The sequence below is a fragment of the Ictidomys tridecemlineatus genome, chromosome 3 (genome assembly GCF_052094955.1).
Source record: "Ictidomys tridecemlineatus isolate mIctTri1 chromosome 3, mIctTri1.hap1, whole genome shotgun sequence".
Lineage (NCBI taxonomy): Eukaryota > Metazoa > Chordata > Mammalia > Rodentia > Sciuridae > Ictidomys > Ictidomys tridecemlineatus.
In genome coordinates, this window is record NC_135479.1 from 24,342,589 (window position 1) to 24,363,493 (window position 20,905).

At 49.8% G+C, this 20,905-nt stretch overlaps 2 protein-coding genes and 1 long non-coding RNA gene across 8 annotated transcripts in view; 1 reads left to right on the top strand and 2 right to left on the bottom strand.

Moving 5' to 3' along the window:
* Window positions 1–20,905, bottom strand: part of Hoxb2 (homeobox B2) — a 30,617-nt gene that overhangs the window by 1,797 nt on the left and 7,915 nt on the right. The window contains exon 2 of the mRNA XM_078042170.1: window positions 1–659. Coding sequence (XP_077898296.1) covers window positions 1–385 — 385 coding nt within the window. The 5' untranslated portion in view covers window positions 386–659. The remainder of the gene's footprint in view (window positions 660–20,905) is intronic.
* Window positions 631–6,592, top strand: LOC144376056 (uncharacterized). 3 transcript variants are annotated; one of them, XR_013436087.1, is made up of 4 exons: window positions 631–2,107; window positions 2,673–3,798; window positions 5,210–5,263; window positions 5,679–6,592. It is a non-coding gene; the product is annotated as an uncharacterized LOC144376056 (long non-coding RNA). The 3 variants fall into 3 exon arrangements; XR_013436088.1 differs by having other exon boundaries at window positions 3,710–3,798; XR_013436086.1 differs by lacking the exon at window positions 631–2,107 and having other exon boundaries at window positions 2,154–3,798.
* Window positions 4,179–20,905, bottom strand: part of Hoxb3 (homeobox B3) — a 24,647-nt gene continuing 7,920 nt past the window's right edge. Inside the window, exons 1-4 of one of the 4 annotated variants that reach the window (XM_078042168.1) lie at window positions 11,138–11,152; window positions 10,959–11,046; window positions 7,349–7,946; window positions 4,179–6,523 (exon numbers count right to left, since the gene is read on the bottom strand). In XM_078042168.1, the coding sequence (XP_077898294.1) occupies window positions 5,673–6,523; window positions 7,349–7,796 (1,299 nt within the window). In that variant the 5' untranslated portion in view covers window positions 7,797–7,946; window positions 10,959–11,046; window positions 11,138–11,152 and the 3' untranslated portion in view covers window positions 4,179–5,672. Of the gene's footprint in view, window positions 6,524–7,348; window positions 11,047–11,137; window positions 11,153–20,905 lie in introns of those variants that run through there. The other 3 variants (XM_078042166.1, XM_078042169.1, XM_078042167.1) reach the window with 3 other exon arrangements.

Here is a 20,905-nt window from a genome sequence, read left to right on the forward strand (position 1 = left end):
CTGCAGGCGATCCGACCCCCGAGGCCGAGACGGAGGAGGCAGCCGGGGAAGGAGACGCGGCGGATTGGCTGGGTTTCTTGGCGGATTTCTTCTCTTTCATCCAGGGGAACTCGGGGGCTGGGGGGGCGGTGGGGAGCGGCGGCGGTGGCAGCAGAGCAGGCCCATCTTCGGCTTGCTTTTGGCTCCCGGGTCTCTGAAGGGTGGAGGCGCCGGGCTGGAGGCTGGGGAAGATTTGCTCGAAAGGAGGAGGAGGAGGAATTAATGTCGACTCCTTGATTGATGAAGTTTGAAATGTCTCCAAGACAGCGGGGAAGGAAGTCAGACACTCGGCGAGCGATGGCTGGCTGTTTATAAACCCAATCTCCCTCTCAAATTCAAAATTCATGGCTTTCAATGGTGGGGGAGGGGGCCTGCTGGGGGGGGCGTCAGGAGGGAGGATCGGAAGGGACCCCCCCTCCTGCCCCCCCCAGGTTTGTGCGATGGAACGATTTTGGGAGGGGGAGATTTCGCTCTCTTTTTTTAAAATTTGGGCCTTTATAATTGTATATTGCTGATAAATACAAGCGTATGGGGACTCTCTCTATTAAACCCAGGACTCCGACGAAATTGCAGGGAATTCGTGGTCACGGGACCGGCCTTGGCCAATCGCTCAGCTGGGCCTGGTGGAAAACAGAGCATTATTTGCTTTAATTGATTCAAAAACTCCAGAGGACCACGACCTGGACACCATGAGTCCCCCATTCCTAAACCGGTGTCTCCCCAATGACTCCCTTTCTCCAGAAAATCTAGAGGGACCTTTCCTCCTTCCACTCTTGTAAGGTTGCAGGAACAGATCAAATCAGAAGGAGAAATTTTCCTCCTTTCTAAAGATTTTAATGAAGTAAATTAATACTTTTTTATTACATAGCAAGCACTATCTTACACACACACACACACACACACACAGAGATGAGAGAGTATCTCTATGGGAGGAAGAAGGAATAGAAAGATGTTTCCTCCATTTAGGAAGGGACCGTGTTGAGGTGTGATTAAGAAACAGAAGAGATTTATAATCATCATCACCACCACTCCCATCCCAACCCCTAAAGCAACTGTTAAATCTTGGGAAATGTTCAGGTACCTCCACAGCATTTTTGCCCACTGGCCTCCATAACTGTAGGGTTTGGGTTCCCTTCTCTGCCCAGTGTTTACAGCACAACTCCTTATGTCCATTGCCTTCCTCTTGGGGATTTATACTTATCTATTATAAGTCCTCCACTCCTGCAACAGGAGGGTTGAAGGTGCATATATGCCCACTTAACCCCAAGCCTTTTCTGTATCCATATCTAGGGGCATGAACAAGAACCAATCATATAACTCTCAAAATTCAGGTCATTGCCTATGGGGGGGGAGGGGTAGCAGTCCCTAGTGGGACAAAAAGACTTTCCTTTCCACTTTTGCCATTGTGCTAGCATAAGAAAAAAAAATCTAGGCAAGAAAGATGGAATTCTTGAAGATGGAGGGAGTGGAAATATGACCACTGAGATGATTCTGACCCCTGGAGTGGGACTTTATTTATTTATTTATTTATTTTGAGGGGGCCATGATAGTCTGAACTTTAGAGAATGCTACAATTTACTAGAGGAAGGAGGTACAAGATGTAGAGCCACAAGCAGTTGGTGGGAAACTAGGCCTCAAAGCAGAAAATGAAAAGTCGATCTGGGGGAAGATTTTTAAATGAGTGGGTCAGAGGGACCAAGAGGAGATGAGGCGATCAATCTTAGCCCCCTGACAGCTCCCTCCGATTGCATCAAAGAATTTGTCTCTTTGGGAAAGCAGAGGGAACAGCCGAAATTCCACATCCCTTAAAAAGGCCTGAGGGGAGGGGGTGGCAATAGAGAAAGGTGATTCTGGGAGAGCCAGGAAACAGATGGGAAATGGGGACAGAGGGAAGGCGCTGAGTTGGGTGGAAAGTTTGCCTGGAGAACTCCCACGACTCTGGCCTCCCCTCCCCCTACTGGTTCACTGCAACCCAGCCCTAAGGAGAAGGCTGGTTAGCAGAGAAATGGCAACTCAGCTGGGAGCTGGAGCTAGAAACTTTGTCAATGTAACATCCGCGTGGGAGGTGGTGAGTATTTAAAAAGAAGGGCCCAGAAGTCTGAGTAGAAGGGTGGGGGTGGAGAAGAGAAGGTTGGAAAGGGGGGAGCTGAAGGTGGGGGCTGCAGGGACAGACTGTAGAGCTCTCAGAACATGGAGAGCTGCTCTGAACTAGGCCAACTGGCCAGAGAGGGTGGTGTGCAATTCAGCTCCAAAGAAAACCATTTTGCCATTTGGAGATGTGGATAAGGGTAGGCAGGGAAGAATCCAAACAGTAGCTGTGCAGGAAGGCCTGAGAAAGGATTCACTCTCTGGTCAGCCCCTTGGGCATCACTGCAGGTTTTCTAACAGCCCCTCTAGCTGGCTGCAGGACCCAGGGCTTCCCTAGGCAATCCAGGCCAAGACTGTCCCTGCGCAGGAAATACAACTCTCTAACCCTCGATGACAGATTTTATGGCCAGATTAGTGAATAACGGAAAACTTGGGTGTTAAAAGGGGCCAAGAGAGCCCTCCTTCTGGGAGACATCCCTCCCCCACTCCCCTGCATGCTGAATGGTAAAGCAAAGATATTTTACCCACGTCTTTGACTGTTTTAGCTGAGCAACCGGAATCTTGAAAACAGAAGGACGCTAAGCCAGGTCCATCTTATTTTTCTTATTTACCATTCCAGCTTCAAACCAAAGCTCTGCTTTTTCATACTCTAGTTAAATTCTCTCTCTTGGCCTGCTTTTCTCTCTGGCTAGCAAAATAAGCAATCCACCCCACCCCCAGAGCCAAACATGGCGTTTCATCTAGTTACATCATTTAGAACATGTTATTCAGAGAAGAGGAAGACAGAGAGAAAGAAAGACCCTTGAGCGTTATTTGATCCCAATCAAACTTTGCACGCTCTTCTGCCTTTAAATTATAGCCTGACCCAATGCTAAATTGCTTGCTGCCTGGATGAGCCGTCCAGTTAAAATCCTACTTGGTATGGTGGGGGGGATGCAGAATTCAGGTTGCTTTTTTATTGTTATTTATTGTTGCATAAAGACTGTAATTACTAACCTTGGACTGCCAGGATGCAACATAAAAATGAAAATCAGCCCTGCTTTAAGGCTGAGGGCCTGGAATGATTCTCACCCCCACAACCACCACTACCACCAAATATATGCTCCTAATTAAGCAATGCGGGCGCATCGCTTACAATTAGAATTATGCAACTCTTCAGCAAGCAGGCATCGCTTCTCTTTCAACGAATTAGCTCCATATTTCAGCCACCCTGTCTTCTCGCTCTTATCGGCTCCAGCGACGCGGCGGTGACATTTCATCTTTGACAGACCCTCTCTATCCTCGCTCCAGTGTGATAAAACTTTTATGGAACCCCGACTAAGAAATGAAGTTTTCCCAAGGATCCTGAAAACAGCCGCACATTAGCCTGGGGACCATTTTATTTACGCTTGGATCCAACAGCTTCTTCCACCTTCTTTTCCTCTTTCCCTGGCAAGAGGATTTGTCCTCTCTCCCTCTGCCCCAAGTTTTATTTAGTGATTTAATTTCACTTTAGTTTTAAGGTTTGACCTGAGAAGTCTAGGCCTCAGTTTTTGTTTTTTTTTTTTTTTAGATTAATCATTTTCCTTTGTTTTCATTTTAGACCCAATGGTTGTTGGGCTTCGGGTCACGTGATGACTTCTTTGTAGCTCCGGAAGACGACTGTGAAGTTTAGGTTCTGTGGAAGAAGCAGTAATCGGCCAGATTTTTTTTTCCTGGGGGTGGGGGGAGGGATTGAAGAGAGATTGTGGCCAAAGGGGGGAGCAGACAAAAGGTCAATGGATGAGAAAAACTGAGAGGCAAAGAGGTTAAACAAAAAGACCCACAGAGAGCACCCAAGAGCCCCCTTTCTTCCAGAACTTGTTACTTAACCTTAGCTAAAAAAGTTGACAGAATGTGTTCCGGGTTCTTATGAGTGAGAAAAACTATATTTAAACCTGAAAAACTTCAAGGGGGAGATAGGATCCTGAGCAGTGGACTAGGAAAGGATCTTCAATGTCCTCCTTCCCATGGGGGAAATTTGGCAGTCAGAAGCCTTGCTCTGCTATCTAAATTGGCCCACCAGGACAAGATAAAATTGATAACAGAAAGTTTATTCAAGAATTGTTTGACAGACAACTCTTTTAAGGGAAAAAAAGTAACTACAGAAGAACAAAGAAAGTTCCAAGAGGGAATTAACTCTAACTCTACAAATTCAAGACTATACAGTGACGATTAGGAGCTGAGTTCATGCCTTTTAGAACTAATTACAATTGCTCATAAGTACGAGTTTAACATAAATCTACAGCTCTTTCCTAGAGTACGATAAAAACTAAAATAGCTGGTTTTACATGACAGAAAACACAATGTCCCTTATAACAAGTAAATACTAAAAAAGTACAATTTTTCCTTTTTTTCCTCATATAAATACATAATGTAGGGGGGATAAATAATACAAAAAGAAAATATTTTAACAGGCTATAACCAATAAATATATATGAAAATGTTCACTAGAACACACACTTTTTGAGCGATGCTGGACTTCTGCAGGCCTAGGCATCTCTCACAGTTGTTTTTATATCCATTAAAATGTAAACTCTAAGTGCAACAAAAGTGTCCTGTCAGGAGGTTGAGCAAAGCACACAGGCCAAGCTGCAGCCCCTGCCTGGGACAGACAGTTTGTTCAAATATACCCTGTTTCCACGTTAAGTAAGAGAGCAACAGAAGAAAAGTAAAGTGGAGAACCTTATGTGGCCGATTGTTTTCTGTGGAGAGAGGGGGATGGACCTGGAGCTGAGAGGAGAGACTATGGAACAGGCAAATGTTCAGTCCTTGCCTGCCTTAGCCTCCTAACTTTTCCTAAAAAGAAAATATATATATATTTATACTATAGGCAGCTCTGACTTTCAGGATCTCTCACCATCCCTGAGCCCTCTAAAAATTGTAACTGATGGAGAAGGGGTATAGATACGAAAGTCCTAGAGCAGAAAATCATGGGGCTAGAAACGGAGGGCATACCCCAAGAAACCTCAAATAGATGGAAGGAAATTTGAGGTTTCTGGGAAGTGGGAGGAGAACGTGCTTTCTGTCCTTGGGCTTATATGTGTCTTATTATTTTCTTAAGGAGAAAGAGAGGGGGAAAATCAAGATTTGGGGAAATTATCCACAGAGGTGGAAGGTAAGTAGGTTGGTTGGTCATGGCCTAGCCATCTTGTCTGCTTGTTTTTGTTTTTTAATTTTTTTAAAAAATGTGCTTCTCTGCCTTGTTTTCCTATCTCAACTTCTTCTATCACACTCCCTCTCCAGCATGGAATTCCAACTTGGTAGTGCTGGAGCCTGGGGTTGAAGGGGTCATCTCCAATCTGCCGTGGATTCCTTTCCGATGGGTTGGCAGGCAGATGGAACAAGGGATGAAGGACTTTAAAACAACCCCTCAAGCCAGGGAGCAGGGAAGGAGCTCCAAGTCCCTTGTCCTGGGAGCCTAGCAACTACTTCCCTAACCCCTCTTTCAGACCTCCAGGCCGCCCCTCTGAGCTCCACAGCCCCCCTCTTGCCCTTGACCTCGCCCCTCCGCCCTTCCTCTCCCATCACAGGTGTGTTAATTTGGGAGCTTCTTGGATTCTACCCTGAGGAGGAGGCGCGTGGTGAGAGGAGAGGTCTGTGTAGGTGGGATGGGGGTCGCATGGTCCGTGATGCTGGTTGGGGGCCATAGGGGGCGCCCCGTTATAGTCCAGGTTCCCAGAGGGATGGTGGGAAAGGTGGTTGAGGCCGTAGAGGGAGGGGCCGGCAGGGGGCGGCAGCGGATCCGCGTAGCCGCCCCCGCCCACGTACACTGGGCTGCCCTGCATGGTGGGCGTCCCGTAGGCGCCCCCGTTGGCTTGGAGAACGTGGGACTCGTAATCGGGCGCCGGGGTCGGGGGATACTTCTGCGGGGCGCTGCAGCCCTTGAGAGGGGGCTGGTAGTTGGAGGGCAGCGTGTAGGCATTCTGGTGGGCTTTGCCGAAGGCGGGCGGGGACGGGCTCTCATAGCTGGGGGTCATGGAGTGTAAGGCGTTCATGAAGCCAGCGGTGGACTGCATGGGCTGCGGGGGGCTGCCGGCTGGAGACGGTCCCCCAGACGATGAGGCCAGGCCCTTGGCCTTTTGGTCTTTCTTGTACTTCATGCGCCGGTTCTGGAACCAGATCTTGATCTGTCGCTCGCTGAGGTTCAGCAGATTGGCCATCTCCACGCGGCGCGGCCGGCACAGGTAGCGGTTGAAGTGGAACTCCTTTTCCAGCTCCACCAGCTGCGCGCTGGTGTACGCGGTCCGCGCCCGCTTGGACGCCGCCGACCCCGGGGGGCTCTTGTCCCCTCCCCCGCCGCCGCCGCCGCCGCCGCCGCCGCCGCCCCCACTGCCTCCACTACTGCCGCCGCTGCCACCACCACCACAGCCTTCTGCTGGATCCGAGGAGGAGGGGTGGGAAGGGGAGAAAATGAAATAAAAGATAATTACTGAACACGCCGAAATTGAATGCATCGTTTCTTAATAAATCTAGGCCTGGACTCAGAGCCCCCGCCGCCCTCCCCTTCGCGTCCCCGCCTCCTCCTGCCCCCCCCCCACCGCCCGTCGCATTAGCGGACACTCTATAATAGTGGCATTTATTAAGAGACCTGTTCTCCTCTCACTGCCCCAGCTTATGAAAATTTGATCATGTCACGCAGACAGAGCTGCATGGCCATTTATTTAGGACTGGATTTTTGCGTGCGGGCTTTCTCCCCCTTGTTCCCTATTCCTGGTCTGGGGAACACATTCCCCTCCCTCTGTCTTTTGGACAGGATGGGTGACTGGGGAGAAACCTGTCGGGAAACTGGACGGGCACTCATGGGCAGACCCCCGAAGTATGGTGTGAAGAGACAGCGGTGCCTGGAGGCCGGGAATCTGGGCCGCCAGAGCGATTGTGATTAATACCCACAGTAATCATACTTAATAATAATCATTGACGACTCCTGGCAGTGCCTCTTGGCTTTGCGGCCTAGGGAAGAGTTCTGAGGCCAAGCGCCCCACCTCCCAGAGCTCTCAGAGCCCGGGTGAAGGTTAGCTGAAGGGACAGGATGTTGGCAAGGTCAGGGGTCATCAGGTGGGGGGATACCAAAAATGCATGGCCCGCGACCTAATATTGTTCCCAGGCCGCCTCCTGGGCGCCTAGGGGCTGGGTGCTAGAATAACAGTGACATTCCTGGACCTGACAAAAGCTGATGACGAGGAAGGCAGAGAGCTGGTACCTGTGCCGGGGGAGCTGTTTTTCAGCTTGGACGTTTGCCTCGACTCTTTCATCCAGGGGAATATCTGTTTGGTGAGGGTGGAGTTGGAGCCGGGACCGCACTTGGGGGGGCCGCTTTTGCTGGGCCCGCCCCCATTATTGCTGTTGCTAGTGGTACTGGTAGGTGCGGCGCTGGGCGGGGGTGAGCCCGGAGGGGCGGGCAGGGGCTCAGGGGCCAGGCCGGGCCTCATGCAGCTGCCATTGAGCTCCTTGCTCTTGGCATGTGGGGCGGCGTTGCCCAGGGACTGAAGAGAACACGCTGAGCGCTGGTAGTCACCCTCCAGGTGCGTGGCGGCCTGAAAGGGGGGTTGGGGGGGCCCGTCGTAGCCGAAGCCATTGCTGCCAGAGTACGAGGAGTAGCCTCCGAAGAGCGCAGCCGCGGCGTTGTCGTAGTAGGTGGCTTTCTGCATCGCTGGGCGAGGCCCGGGCAGTGGATGGCAACTTGCAAGGGCCTGATACCCTCACGACCGGACATTGGCACCCCCGGGGGTCTCGTGACACGCCGGACCCCCCCTCCCCTTTCTGCCCCCCTCCTCCCGGGACTGTTGCAAGCGGCTGACCTGCGGGGGGAGAGAAGAGACACAAGGGGGAGAAGAGGACTGGGGCTCGAATCCATCTTAGGAACTGAAAAGGGAACTGACATCAATAGGGTTTTTTTCTTCTCCCCTTCTCAACATCTCCAAAGCAGATGCTGAGGCATGTCTCTGACCTGAAGTAGGTTTTTCATATATCAGCACTTTAAATTTAAAAAATAAATTCCACTATTTTTCATTTCCATTTAAAAAATCAAGATTATACTCCTTTGGGGAGTGCCAAGAAGTAGAATCCTACTGCTACTTGGGCTCTTGATTCTCTCTGCCTGTGCACTAGCCCCCGACCTCTCCTTCTCTCTCTCTCTCTCTCTCTCTCTCTCTCTCTCTCTCTCTCTCTCTCTCCCTTCCTCCCTCCCTCCCAAGCCTCCCCCAACTCTGAGGTAGAGTGGCTCAAGAGATAGGGCATTAGCAGACTCCAAAAAGCTCATGAATGCCTTCCTTGGAGCTGAGAGGCCTCTCTGCCTTCTGCCTTACCTCCATCTATATCCTTTCACTTAGGCAAAGTCTAGTCCAGAGGAAACCAAGGGATCTCCGACAAAGACCAGAGTAAGAAGCAAGTTCAGCAGGGAACCCTCTGTGAGATACCATTTTCTTCCCACCCTGCCCTTCACAAAGAGGACAACAGGCCTGACCTAGAAAATCCTTGAAGATTTTAATCCCAAGAGCCAGCATAACTGAGTTCTTGCCATCCATGATCCTGTTGCAGGTACCACCACCTCCAGTTTTTGTCATTGCTCAATCAGGCCTAGGACCAGTGGCCAATGGCCCCTGCAGAGCCTCCAAATGGAACAGGATTGTTTCAGTTTCCCAGACAGGGCCCTTTGGAGCTGTGACCATTTGGCCCAGGTCTCTCTCTCCACCCCTCTTTTTAAATCATCAGACAATTTTCCCCACCTTTTTCTTGAAAGTCTGTTTTCTTTGATTTCTCCAAAAGAAAATAAGGAAAGAAAACTAAATTGTGCAACTGCTGGACTTTGCTACTTAGATGGAAAACATGCTTTCTAAAAGAGAAAAAAATGTTTTGGAGAAAAAAAATCCAAAGAGCAATTTGAACAACATTATTCTCTGGGTTGGAAACAGAGGGTACTGCAGTTTACTGGGGTTCTTTGAAGCAAAAATAAAAATACAATCACTATTTAAATACAGCCTTTTAAAAATGTTCCAGGAAACTAAAGCCTAAAAGTGTGATAGGATTTTGTGTATTTGTTCTAAAGCTTCGTCGGGCTTCTTTTTTTCCCCCTTTCTGTCCAAATTCCTCACCTCCACTTTTTATAAAACCTCCAGACTGATTCTCTCTTCTGTCACGTGTGTTTTGAAAACTTAAATCTCATTCAGCCTAGCTGGTCAACTCCAAAGAAAACTAAAATTAGGAAAGTAAAATGAAAGGAGTGAAGGTGAAGGAAGTCCCTCCCACACATAAATCCCATTCTTAACGGTACAGATTTATACTCAAAAGAAAGGCGGTGTAGTCGTGAGTTCCGATTGGTTTCTGGGAAGAATCTGTTTCTGGAAATGCACATGGGTCTGCAAAGCAGCAGGTCCTTCCAAGGAGAACTGGAGTTCAATTGACCAGGCTGACCCAATCCCTTTATTATTATTACCATTATCCTCTGATGATTTAACCAAAATTAGCTTCGGAGCAGCCCTGGCTGAAGGGGGAATTAATTAACAGGCGTCAGTTGAGTTTGTTATTAATAGATAGAGAAGAGAATGAAATAAAAACGTTGGCGGGGGTTAGCTGGGTGGGCCCTGGCTTTATTTAGTCTAAATGATTGTTACAGCAATAATGATGATGATGATGATGATAATAATAATAAACAATAATTTGACTAGACGCCTGAGGCCGAAATTTCTGTTGCTCCCCCTGCAATAAACCCCAAACCATCGCAGGACGGAGGCCAGGCGAGTGTGGGAAGCGAAGGAGCCAGAGACGTAATAAGAAAGAATGGAGACTCCGCCGGCGGTGATACAGGGCCGGGAAGGTTTGTGCACCGGGATAGCCCCCGGCTGTCTCCGCCACTGGTGCCGCAACGGCTGGCGATGAGCTACCCGCCGCCTACGCTGGCCCAAGGAAGCGAAGAGAAAGCGATCGGGACACGAAAACGGTTAGCAGCCGACAGGTTCCAAGCACACCGGGTCGGCTTGGCCGGCCGAGCCCTGCAGCGGCAAGTTTGGGCGCTGGAGGTAACCGAATTAAAAGGCGCCTTAGCAACTCTGCACCGGGACTTTGCCCAGCTGGGCTCCCAGCTGGAGGGCGCCGAGGCCTGGCTGACAGGACTGTGGGAAGAGGGAAGGTGCCGCGGGGATCTGAGATCTGGGATCCAGGAGAAGAGGGGGTGGGGAACAGCTCTACCCAGCCAAACACTGTCTATTTCCCTTGCCTCCATGTTGGAAAAATTCAGGCTCCATATGGCTCCACGGAGGGGTGGGAGGGAGACGGTGGCTCCAGGCTTTCCCCCAGGGTCTCGCTGGAGAAGGGAGGTAAGCCCCACCAAAAAAAAAAAAAAAAAATCATCTTGCCAGGCGTACCCCAGGGAGAGCCAAGGAGGGTAACAATAGCTTGGTGAAGCCTCAGGAGAAACGACAGGCCACCTTTCAGGACTTAAAAAATAATAATAATAATAATAATAATGGAAGTAAAGAAAATAAGAAAAGGCGAGAGAGAAAGGTTAGGCTCTTCTTAGCAACCGGGGGAAATTTCAGCCCTGGATCTGGCTGCTGGAAGAAAAGAGAGCAGAAAAAGAGAGAAGCAGGAAAGAAGAGGGAGAGGGAGAGAGAGAGAGAGAGAGGGAGGGAGGGAGAGAGAGAGGGAGAGAGGGGGAGAGAGGGAGAGAGAGAGAGAGAGTCAGTCGCTGCGTGGAAGGAAGCTTAAAGCTTGTGAACTCTTCTTGAACCGAGATTGGAGTCATATGGGCCATAAATCATTGAGACATACTCTCCGCCATTCACAAACTGATAGCCTATTTCAGTCCAGCTTACCTTAGCCACCGACGAGGGGAGAACAGGCAGACATAATATATATTCACATCGAGCCCCAGCGCGAGCGGCAGGCGAGAAATCTCCCCTCCTTGAAGGCAAAGGAAAAAAAGACCACTGTTTAAAGCTGCGTCGCCCCCCCTCCCCAAAGCCACCCCGGCTGGGGAGCCCGAGGGGCAGACCGGCCAGAGGAGCCGCGCGGCGTCCGCTTCAATTCACTCGGCTTAGGAGCGGGGGTGCGCAGGAGGGAGGGGGTGGGGGAGCGGGGGAAAAAAATAGAAGACCGAAAGGTGCCGGGCGGCTCGCCTCGCCGAGAATCCAGCTCCAGGCTCCGGCACGGCCAAGCCGCCACAGTGTGGTTGCCCTATAAGACTGGTACGCCCTACTCTCGGTAACAATGGCCTCTGCTTTTGCACAGGGAAAAAAAAAAACCACACAGACACACACACACACTCACTCACACACAAGCTCACACACACCCCCACCTCTCCCCCTTTAGCAAGCTTAGATGCCTGATAAGGAGAGAAGGTGATGGTGGTGATGGGGGAGGGGGGAATTTTAAATACCCCCCCCCAAAAAAAGAGTGAGAAGGAAAGAAGGTAGAAGTGTTTTGTTCTTGTTTTTTTAAGAATAGGTAGATTTTTAAATTGAGAAGGGGAGAGGAAGAAGAGATGAAGGAGAGCTGGTGGAGTTCAAAGCTACCCCCCAAACCCCAAGAGTGAACCATTATGCTAATTTGAGAAGTGGCCTCTGGAGGCTTAGTGAAAGACTAGCCTGGCCTGAGGGTGCTGGGTGCCCCTCCACACTCATTCACAGTTGGAACACCAGGACTTTTTTTTTTTTTTTAAGTAGTTTTACTTCTCCTGGATTGAGGCTACCAGGTCTCCTGCGCTCTCTCCCTCTGACTCCCTCCTTAGTCTCCCACTTTTCCGCTTCTGTCTTCCACAACCTCTCTGTCCTTTCCCCTCAAATTTCTAGGCCCAGTCTCTAACAGGAGAGGGGATAAAGCGGTGGGTGACGATTTTAAAAACCCAGAACGTCTTGCAGGGGGTGTGGGTTTGAGGAGAGAGTACAAAAGAAGGACCCTGAAGTTTAGTTTGAACTCCAGACAGTAAGAACTTCACAGAGAAGTTTCTGTTAGGATTCTCACCTCCAGATAGGCAGAAGAGCTAAGAGGTGATAAGGACATTTGTACTTCTGAGAAGATGAAAACTAGCAGGGCTTCATTTTAAATGTGCATGTAGAAGAGATGGAAGATGGTTTTTGTTATTATTCTGAGCAAACCTGTTTGTTTCTCTCCTCTCTCAGCTGTGCAAGATTTACGACTCTTGGCACAAGTGAGGAAGGCTACAAAAGCTAAAGTTTTCTTAGGGCGTGTTTGAGCAGGCCAGGAAAAGGCAAGGGGGGAGGCCTGTAGGAGGAAGACAGGAGCCAAAAATGTAGGTGTCTGCAGATTTGAGGCGGGGGTGGGGATGAACCATTCCCAGCCAAGGAAAAAGACAGAAAGCACTAGGACATTTCCCCAAGCAGGAGTGTTTGCAACTCTATTTAACTGCTGACTCGGGAGTTCGGGGATAAAATAGAGGGCAGGCAGTCTCTTCTACAAAGGCAGCCTGGAAAGCGGGTTCTCTTAACTTCGTGTAGACAGAGCCTGCCACCATCCTGTGATTTCCTGGTTAAATACTTTTCTTTTGCCTTCTCTCATCTGGATGCACCAGGACAGGCGATGAGACTGGGAAAAACAAAGGTGAGAGATGACTTCCAGCTATTGTCTCCCCTCCAGGAGAGGGTAGCTATATCTGACTCTGCCAATGCTTCCCTCATACCCTCTTACTCCCCACTCACAAGCTCTGCTTTATGGATGAGAAAGGGGTGGTCCCTAGACTCTGGTGCCCACTCTTTTTCAGGCCCTCCAAGTCAGGCCAGGTGGGATGGAGCAGCTAGTTTCCTAGGGCCCTGTGGGACAGGGAGAACCTGTGGACCTCCCTACCCTCCAGCAACAGAGTCACTTTCAGAGCCCTCACTGTTTTGTCCTGAGAATCCTATAGCCTTCCTAGAGAGCTGGCGGCTTTCTAGAGCATTGGCAACTGGGAGTTAGGGTAAAATTGAGGGTGGGAGCCATTTTCTGTGTTCATATGGAGAAAATGCCCAAGCCTGATGAAGTACTGGGGTTCAAGCCAGGATGCCTCTAAGGAGACCTATTAGGGCTATCTGAGTAGGTGGCTGCAAGAAACTGCTCTTAGATCTACAAATCATGACTGGAGATCAGCACAGTTAGACAGCAAGTAACTTTGGGCTCTAGTGGGTCAGGGACTCAGGCCAAGGAGTAAGGGAACAAGTACTCTGGGATCTTTTCTCTTGCTCCCCAAAATAATTTTTTTAAAAAAAAGAATGTACTTCAGATCTTTCAGCTCTTCTAACAGGTATTACCACTGGCTAAAGAAAATCACTGTGGACTTGTGCTCCTGATTGTTCTCTGGACGGCACAGTTTTGCCTCAAGGAATAACAAGAGAGCCTGGAAGGCACCCAGCCAGCTGCGGCCAAGGAGAGGAGATGGGGCTTGGTGAAGAGCAAGCTCTAGGGGTGGAAACTGCAACAGTAGGGACCCTTCCCTTTCCAGCCTCCTCAACCCTTTGTGGTCCCCTCTGGCGATGGGACACCTTAGGATAGGAGTGAAAAGGAGGACTGGGGAACAAGAAACAAACCCGGAGAAAATTTCAGAGGACAGACACCCCTAAATGTGGTAGGAGCTGGAGCAAGGGCTTCTAAATCAATTCTGCAGAATAGCACCCATTTGGAATGCTTGGGAGGCAATGAGATCCCAGTCTGGTTTCTTTCTTGCCTTTTTTCTTTCTTTCTCTGAGCTTTCCAACCAGCAGTTCAGTTGCCTCTGATTGGGGCTCAGAAGTTGGAGGGTGGATAGAGGAGGGAACACACAGCCCTCAGGGTGCCCATTTCATTGGAAGTGTGACTGCAGGTTAGGGACAAAGGTAGCAATGAGGAGCTTGGGGAGGGAAATTGGGGTAGGGAAACTCAGAGATCTGAGGAAAGACAGTGGGGTCTGGGAAAAGAGGGGGAGGAAGGAGAGATTGGGGCAAACTAGAGATAGAGAAAAGGATAATTATTTCTTTTTGGATTCAGGGAGGGAAACTTGGTAACTGTGTGTGAGAGAGAGAGAGAGAGAAAGTGGGGGGTAGAAAGAGAGAGATTGGAAAAGAGAATTTGCGAGAAAGAATAAGAGACACTAATATAAACTAATAAAGGCACAAAATAAATAATGTAAAGATTAGGAAATTGTCCACCATCATAGACATGCTTTCCTCTCCACAGAGCTAGAGCCCTGGCTCCGACACTCATGGGCCACCCAGTACCCAGTATTGGGAGACAAGCAGCTCTATGAACTCCTGTGAGCAATTGCTGGCTGCCAATCCTTATGAACCTGGATGGGATCATGCTTTTTCCCCTCATCCCCCCCCACACAAAAAAATCCATCAAAAAGCTAACGAAAATTTTCTCAATAAGGGCAAACTGGGTAGGGAGCTGGCTTCTTTAAAACTGGTTTCTGGTTTTATCCTTGGAGCGGCCAATGATTCTGCCCCTAGCTCAACAGCAGAAAACTCCTCTGGTCCATCCCCCAGCCTCACAGCTCTCTGAAGCTGGACCTTGGGAGGCATTTAGCGATTTGCTTCTTGCTGACCCTATCCTGGTTCCCTGTCCCACATTCTCTTCCAACTGGACAACATTGTGGCTATTACGGAGTGGTATAAAGTTAACACACTCACCTAGATTTCTCTCTCTTAAATCTGATTAAAGATTTCAACACTGGGGATTGTAAAGGTAGGGGGATAGTATTTCTCCCCAATCAACAGCTCCCTAAAATGAGAGTGGGAAAGAAAAAAGGGACATCCGAAGGAGAAGATTTGGCACCTCCACCCAGGCCTCTGAGAGCTGTGCAGCAGTAGCGCAGATCCGCAGAAGCGGTAATGGGGAAAGGCCTCCACGGAGAAGAAAAAGCCAAGCTGTACCCCCCACCCTACCCCAAACATGGGTGTGCTGCTCTCAGGCCAAGGCTGCAAGTCGGATCCAGGAAGAAACAGGATGGTGCAAAAGTCTGCCAGGTCTACTCAGTGACCACAGAGGACACCAGAACATGTTAATGGGGGGGGGGTGGGGAGGCACTGCCAGAGTGACATAGGAGCAGGCAGTCTCTTTGGTGGTGAAAGATCCCGTTCTGAATCAGGGATCCCGCCTCATCTAGAAGCTCTGTCCAGGCCTGGCAAACCACACCCCTCGGGAGTGAAGAGACAAAGCTGGGTGGGATTTTGAGGAGGGCAGAGGAGGAGAGACTGTGAATCTTGGACAGCTGAGAGTGGGGTGCTGGAGAGGGAGGGAGAAGTAAGCAAGAGAGGAGCAGGAGCCGGTACCCTGGGAGCGGCTGCACACTCTCTCCTGACAGATTGGATGTCTCTCTCCCAGTGACCTCTGTTTAGCAGACAATAACTCACTGGATTAATGACCAATCAGTGGAAGACCTCCAAATATAAAATTCCAAAGTCAGGATGGGACAGAACCAGAGTCTGGGCCTGCTGGCCCTTTTGTTATTTTCTCTCTCAAAATAGGGTTTAGGATGAGGCTTTGGGAAAGTGGATAATGTGGCCAGAGATAAATTTCTAAACATGACATTGTTGCCCATCTCTTTCTCTTCCCACTTCCTCTCCCAGAATTTATGTCCCAAATCACACTTCCCAGGACAGCCTGAAATCCTCCTGTCCCATGCTGACTTCCTTATATCCCTGATCCCATAAGAAATTTTCCTCCTTATAACCACACAACTGAGAAAACAGTACTCTTTCAAATCTTGCCCCCCCACCGCCAAAGTTGGAGAATGAAATGGAAAATAAGAATAAGAATAAGGCTGAGGTTGTAGCTCAGTGGTAGAGTACCCCTGGGTTAAATTCTCAGCACAAATAATAATAATAATAATAATACAGTAGAGTAGGGGTCTTTCACTTGCAGGCTTTCTGTCCTGGTTTCCCTGGAAGGACACCTAGAATAGTGCTATGGCATCCTACATATACACCCCCTCCCACAAAGAGACAGTCCAAAGGTCCAGAAGTCAAGGGAAAGGCTGTGGAGAGTGCACCTGCTGTCACAGAATCTAAACTCCCGAAACCACAGTTCAGGCCCTAGGCTCTGGTAAGATAGGAAATACTCTAGCCTTTACCTAGTACCTAGCAGGGAGAGGGCCCTATTTGGTGAGGCTGAGCCCCCTCTTCATTAGGCCCTTTCCAAATGTCAATCTCAGCATAACCCAGCTAGCTAGACTCTTTCTCCACTCCTTTCTATCACCATTGCTCTTAGCCTTGACTCCTGTTGAAAATGAAGATACCTTCAGGAGGAGGGACAGTCCAGATTTCAGTGGACTAGAGTCAGTCTGAGTAACCACTCACTGCTCTGGGATATAAGACTCTGAATGATGGAAAAAACATGCAGTAATTTCTATACCCAGATGCTTCCAGAACTCCAAGACATACAAGGAGTTTGCTCCTGAGCACTGTCACACAAAGGATGGATACACAGAGGTATTCAAGATCAGAACTGGAGAGAACTCAGGGAGTATCCAGTCCAATTCTGCCATTGCTACAGAGAGGGAAACTGAGGCCCAGAGTGGGGAAGAAATTTGTCTAAAGTCGCACTTGGGATAGCTCGAGTTCTAGGCATTCCAACTTAGCTGTGTGATAGAAGGCAGAACACCCCTAGAGCTTCATTGACCCCTTCTGTAAAGCCAAGGTATGCATATGGAATGAAGGGGTTGGGTTAAATGATCTCTAAGGTCCCCTTTGAACAGAATGTTAGTGATTCTCTATGTGATGATGTAAAAATGAGTGACAACGAGCAGTAACAAACTGAATTCAGATAATAACCAGCACCACCATGATCAAATTCAGGATATTTCTCCTGGGATTTAAATGCTTACATCCCTACCACTGAGTACAAATGCCACTCCTGGTCCTCTCACCCCTACAGCTGTTCATGCAGTGGGTTTTTACTGCTCTTCTGAGTAGGGGATAGGTTGTTTTCTATTCTCATTACCAAATCAAAAGTGTTATTTCTGGACACAGCAACGTGAGCAGTAAATAATTAATTTGTATATTAGAGAAGGAAGCCTTCAACCTGGCAATTTTTAACCAGGCATCAATACATCCATTGTACCAGCCTGGCCTTCTCACCCGACCCCCACATCTGTCCACACACCTACCAGCCTCTCCAACCCCACCCCCACAAGTTGGAGACCAGCATTTCTAGGATGGTCACAGGGTCCACAGAGCCAGAGTCTGCTCCCATTCCCAACAAAGTTCCTTCCGTTCTCTGCTGTGCTTTATCAGAAATTTGTCTGTGGGCAGCTGCCCCTTGCAGCTTGCTTTCTCTACCCCACCCCCAAAGATGTGCTGGGCGACTGGTCCCAGTTCTTAGCTCTTGAGAAACTGTAATCCACCGTCCCCAGCTCAAGATGCCCCAACAATGCAGGGAGTTTGCATTTCAAGAAACCCCCATTAATATCAATTTACTTCACTGAAACCTCGGGTTCTTCATCAAGTTGATGATTTATGATAAAATCAATTAAATTACAGCCACTTAGGGCCCAGCCGCTTCCTCTCAGATTTCATTGGTGCGGGGCCCAAGTGTCTGGTGGAAAAATGCAAGTTTAGCTGGAGGCGAGGAAAGATAATTCTGCGGCTGAGAAAATTTAATGCAAAACAATTTCCAGGCAAAGCTGGGCGTCTGGACAGAAATACAGGAGCCTCTAGCTGGCCTGCGGAAATAACTATCTGGGGGTCAAAATGCTTTTCTCCCCACCCACACCATTCAGCATGGCTTCCTTATTTTGTTCCTCATTTCTGCCCTCCTCCCAAGCAGAGACTTTGGGGGAATTTAGGTAGTAATGATGGGACCGGAACAGCCAGGACCCAGCCTCAAATCAACACTTTCCCAATCTCCCATAACACACCAGGCCTTTTTCTCCTCTTCCTCCCCCCTCCCCACCCAATCTTGTTCACTAAGGCCTCAGTCTCCCACTGCAAAGTCACAGATCCAAAGGGAAGATCATTCTGTGTGGGCAGATAGCACACTACTAAAGGCAGAGGAGCAGGGGTCAGGGGCCAGGACAAGTGGGCTCTGCTACACGTGGCTTTGGGAGGATAGAAAACTCAGACAGGAATGCGCAGTACCTCATGGACAAGGAAAGAGGCAGCAAATTATGCCTACAGCTACCCCCTCTCAGAGTACCAGGATCTGAGAACACCCAGTCTCCCTCCTGGTTCCTGAAGTGTGTTGAGTCACAAATGTTGTCTCTAAATGCACCCAACAAATCCTAACTTGAAAGCACACATACACATCCCAACGTGTAGATACACACCTACAACATACAAACATACAAAACCACATCCTCATCTACAAAAGGACCATTCCCCCTATCTTGTCACATCTGGAAAAATAAATTCCAGTGTATCATCCTCCCACTCCAAGAAGGAATTCTCCCGCTTCTGCTCCGTTTGGTTTTGAGTTTCTAGAGCAGGCAGATAGTAAACACAGCTTCTCTGAAGTCATAAATCACCCCCTCTCCTACCTTCCCAGCTTAACACCTTGCATCAGCGCAAGGCCTTGTAATTTCAGCTTCAAATAACCCCTGGGTGCTAAAGGGCTGGGCCATGGTAACAGCTGGACCATGGGAATAGAGCCCAGCCTTCCTTCTCAACAACCACAGCTCCGGATGCCTCTAGAATCTCCTACACGTTTCCTGAACAGGAGAGCTCCTCTACCCCAACCTGTTCCAGTCCACACAGCCACAAGTACAGGGTCACATTCCTCCACACCCAGCTCCACTCTGCCCCCTTCTACCTCTTCTCAGCCCCCATCTCCTTGTAAGTTGCTCTCATCTTTGTCTTCCATTCGGATCTCGGCCTGATTTCAGAGAGTCCTGGAAGTGAACACCTCTCTCTCCATCCCAGCCTGGCCACAGGCTCCCGCCTGGGCACCTCACACTTACCTGTGCGGTCTCCCGCTTAGGGCGCCTGCTTCGGCAGACCGCCGGGCGCTGGGGGCGCGCGGGAGCCGACGGTCAGGCCCCAGTCCCCCGGCCCTGGCTGGGGCTCCGCCGCCTTAGCCGACCGCATCCTGGTCACTCCAGCCCCGGCAACCCCGAGAGCGTCCGGCCCAGCTGGGGGAGAGGCCCGGATGCTAGTGCCCCTACCCCACCTCCGCCCCGCCCCCGCCCCCGGCTTTGTTTGGCCTCTGCGGCCCGCAGGGCCCGCAGGATCCAGCGCTCCGGCTGCGGCCACTAGGCGCCCTTTTCTTCAGAAGCCTGAGATCATACTCCGCCAGGTCCCGCGTCAGGCTGCGGGAGCCTGGACCAGTCTGGCACCAAGCTGGGCTCCAGCTATGAGAGCCCGCCAAGTTGCCAGGCGAGAGGATCGGCAACTGACAGGGGCATGGCGAGCAGGGGGCGCGGGGGGCGCCATGGCGGAAGGCGGGCGCACCGGCGGCTCTTCAATGTCACCAGCAAAATGGGTTCCATATGTCCGACCCAGCAGAGAAGGGAGGGAAAGACAGACAGTTAGGGCAGGACAGGAGGGGGTGGGGGCCTCGACGGAGGGTGCAGAGAAATGGTGAGGAGGTAATGGGAAGAATCGGAGGGCAAGAAAGGATTGCATATTCCATTTCCCTCGAGTTTTCTAAAACTGCTTAAGCCGGTAGGAACTTTGTCTTTTTCCCTTCTCTTTCCTGAAACACCGGGAAGGAAGGAGATTAGTAAAGGAAGCATCCGTTTGTTAATCTGGGGATTTGAGCGGGGGGGGGGGGGGGGGGGGGCGGGGATGTGAATCGTAGGTGAAAGTTCTTAGGCGGCAATAAGAGCAACTCCTTTTCCCAGGTCCCCAAAGAGAGAAAGAAGAGATCAAGCCCATAAGAGGGAAGAGAAACCAAGGAAGGGTTCCACAATTCTCCAGGTGTGAGAGACTGACCCCAATCCTCGCCCCAGGTTGGCATTTGTGTTGGGAGGTCCCAATGATAAAGTTACTGGTGGTGGAGGAGGAGACTGAAGTGTCCAAGACATCTTGGTCATTCCCTAGCACTTCAGTTCCTACCCCAGCTGATTTAGCACCCACTAGGGCCTATTCTAAAGACAGTTGCTTCTGAGATAGCCTCAACTTTTTCGAAGCTTCCTGTAAAGAAAGCTGTATGTACTAGGAGGAAAAAAAAAATTACACTTGGATTCTGGAGGAGCTTCCCTGTACCTTTGCACCCAGAAGGGACTGGGCTCTTTCTCTGAGTTTATATCTCCATTTCTGTTCTCTCCTCCTCTCCCCTTTTTCTAACCCTCTCTGTTGTCTCTGTCCCTCACAGCCCCTTTGTCTTTTCACACCGCCTCTCTCTGCATCTTAAATGAATTTGAATTGAGCTTCAGGAAAGACTCACAAATGTCTCCAGAAATCACTTCTGGGTTCACTCATCAGGCTACCTTTTCCCTTCTCCTTGCCTTGGGTCCCTTTCCTCTGTGGGATCTTATTCTAGAGAGAAGGGGCAAATCAAACAGCTGCCTTTCTGTTCCCCTTCTTTCTCTTAACTCTGTGTGCATGTGGATGTGTGTGTGTGTGTGTGTGTGTGTGTGTGTGTATACCGAGCGTGCATGCAGTGCTTATGCCCATCAGAGTTGTGGGTCCTTCTCTAGCATGGTCTCCCTTCCCCTCTGACTGCCCTTTGTCTTCACTCCCCTATCACCCTCTCCTTGAGCTCAGCCTTGACTTCCCACCCCAGAAAGGGAGCCTGCTGCTTGTTCTCTCTCTGGTTCCCTCTCCTCCCCCCTTCTCTCTCTCTCTCTATCCAACACCTCTGGTCATAAAAACCTTAACTGTCTGACTTCTTAAAAGAATAAGGATAGTCACAACAATTA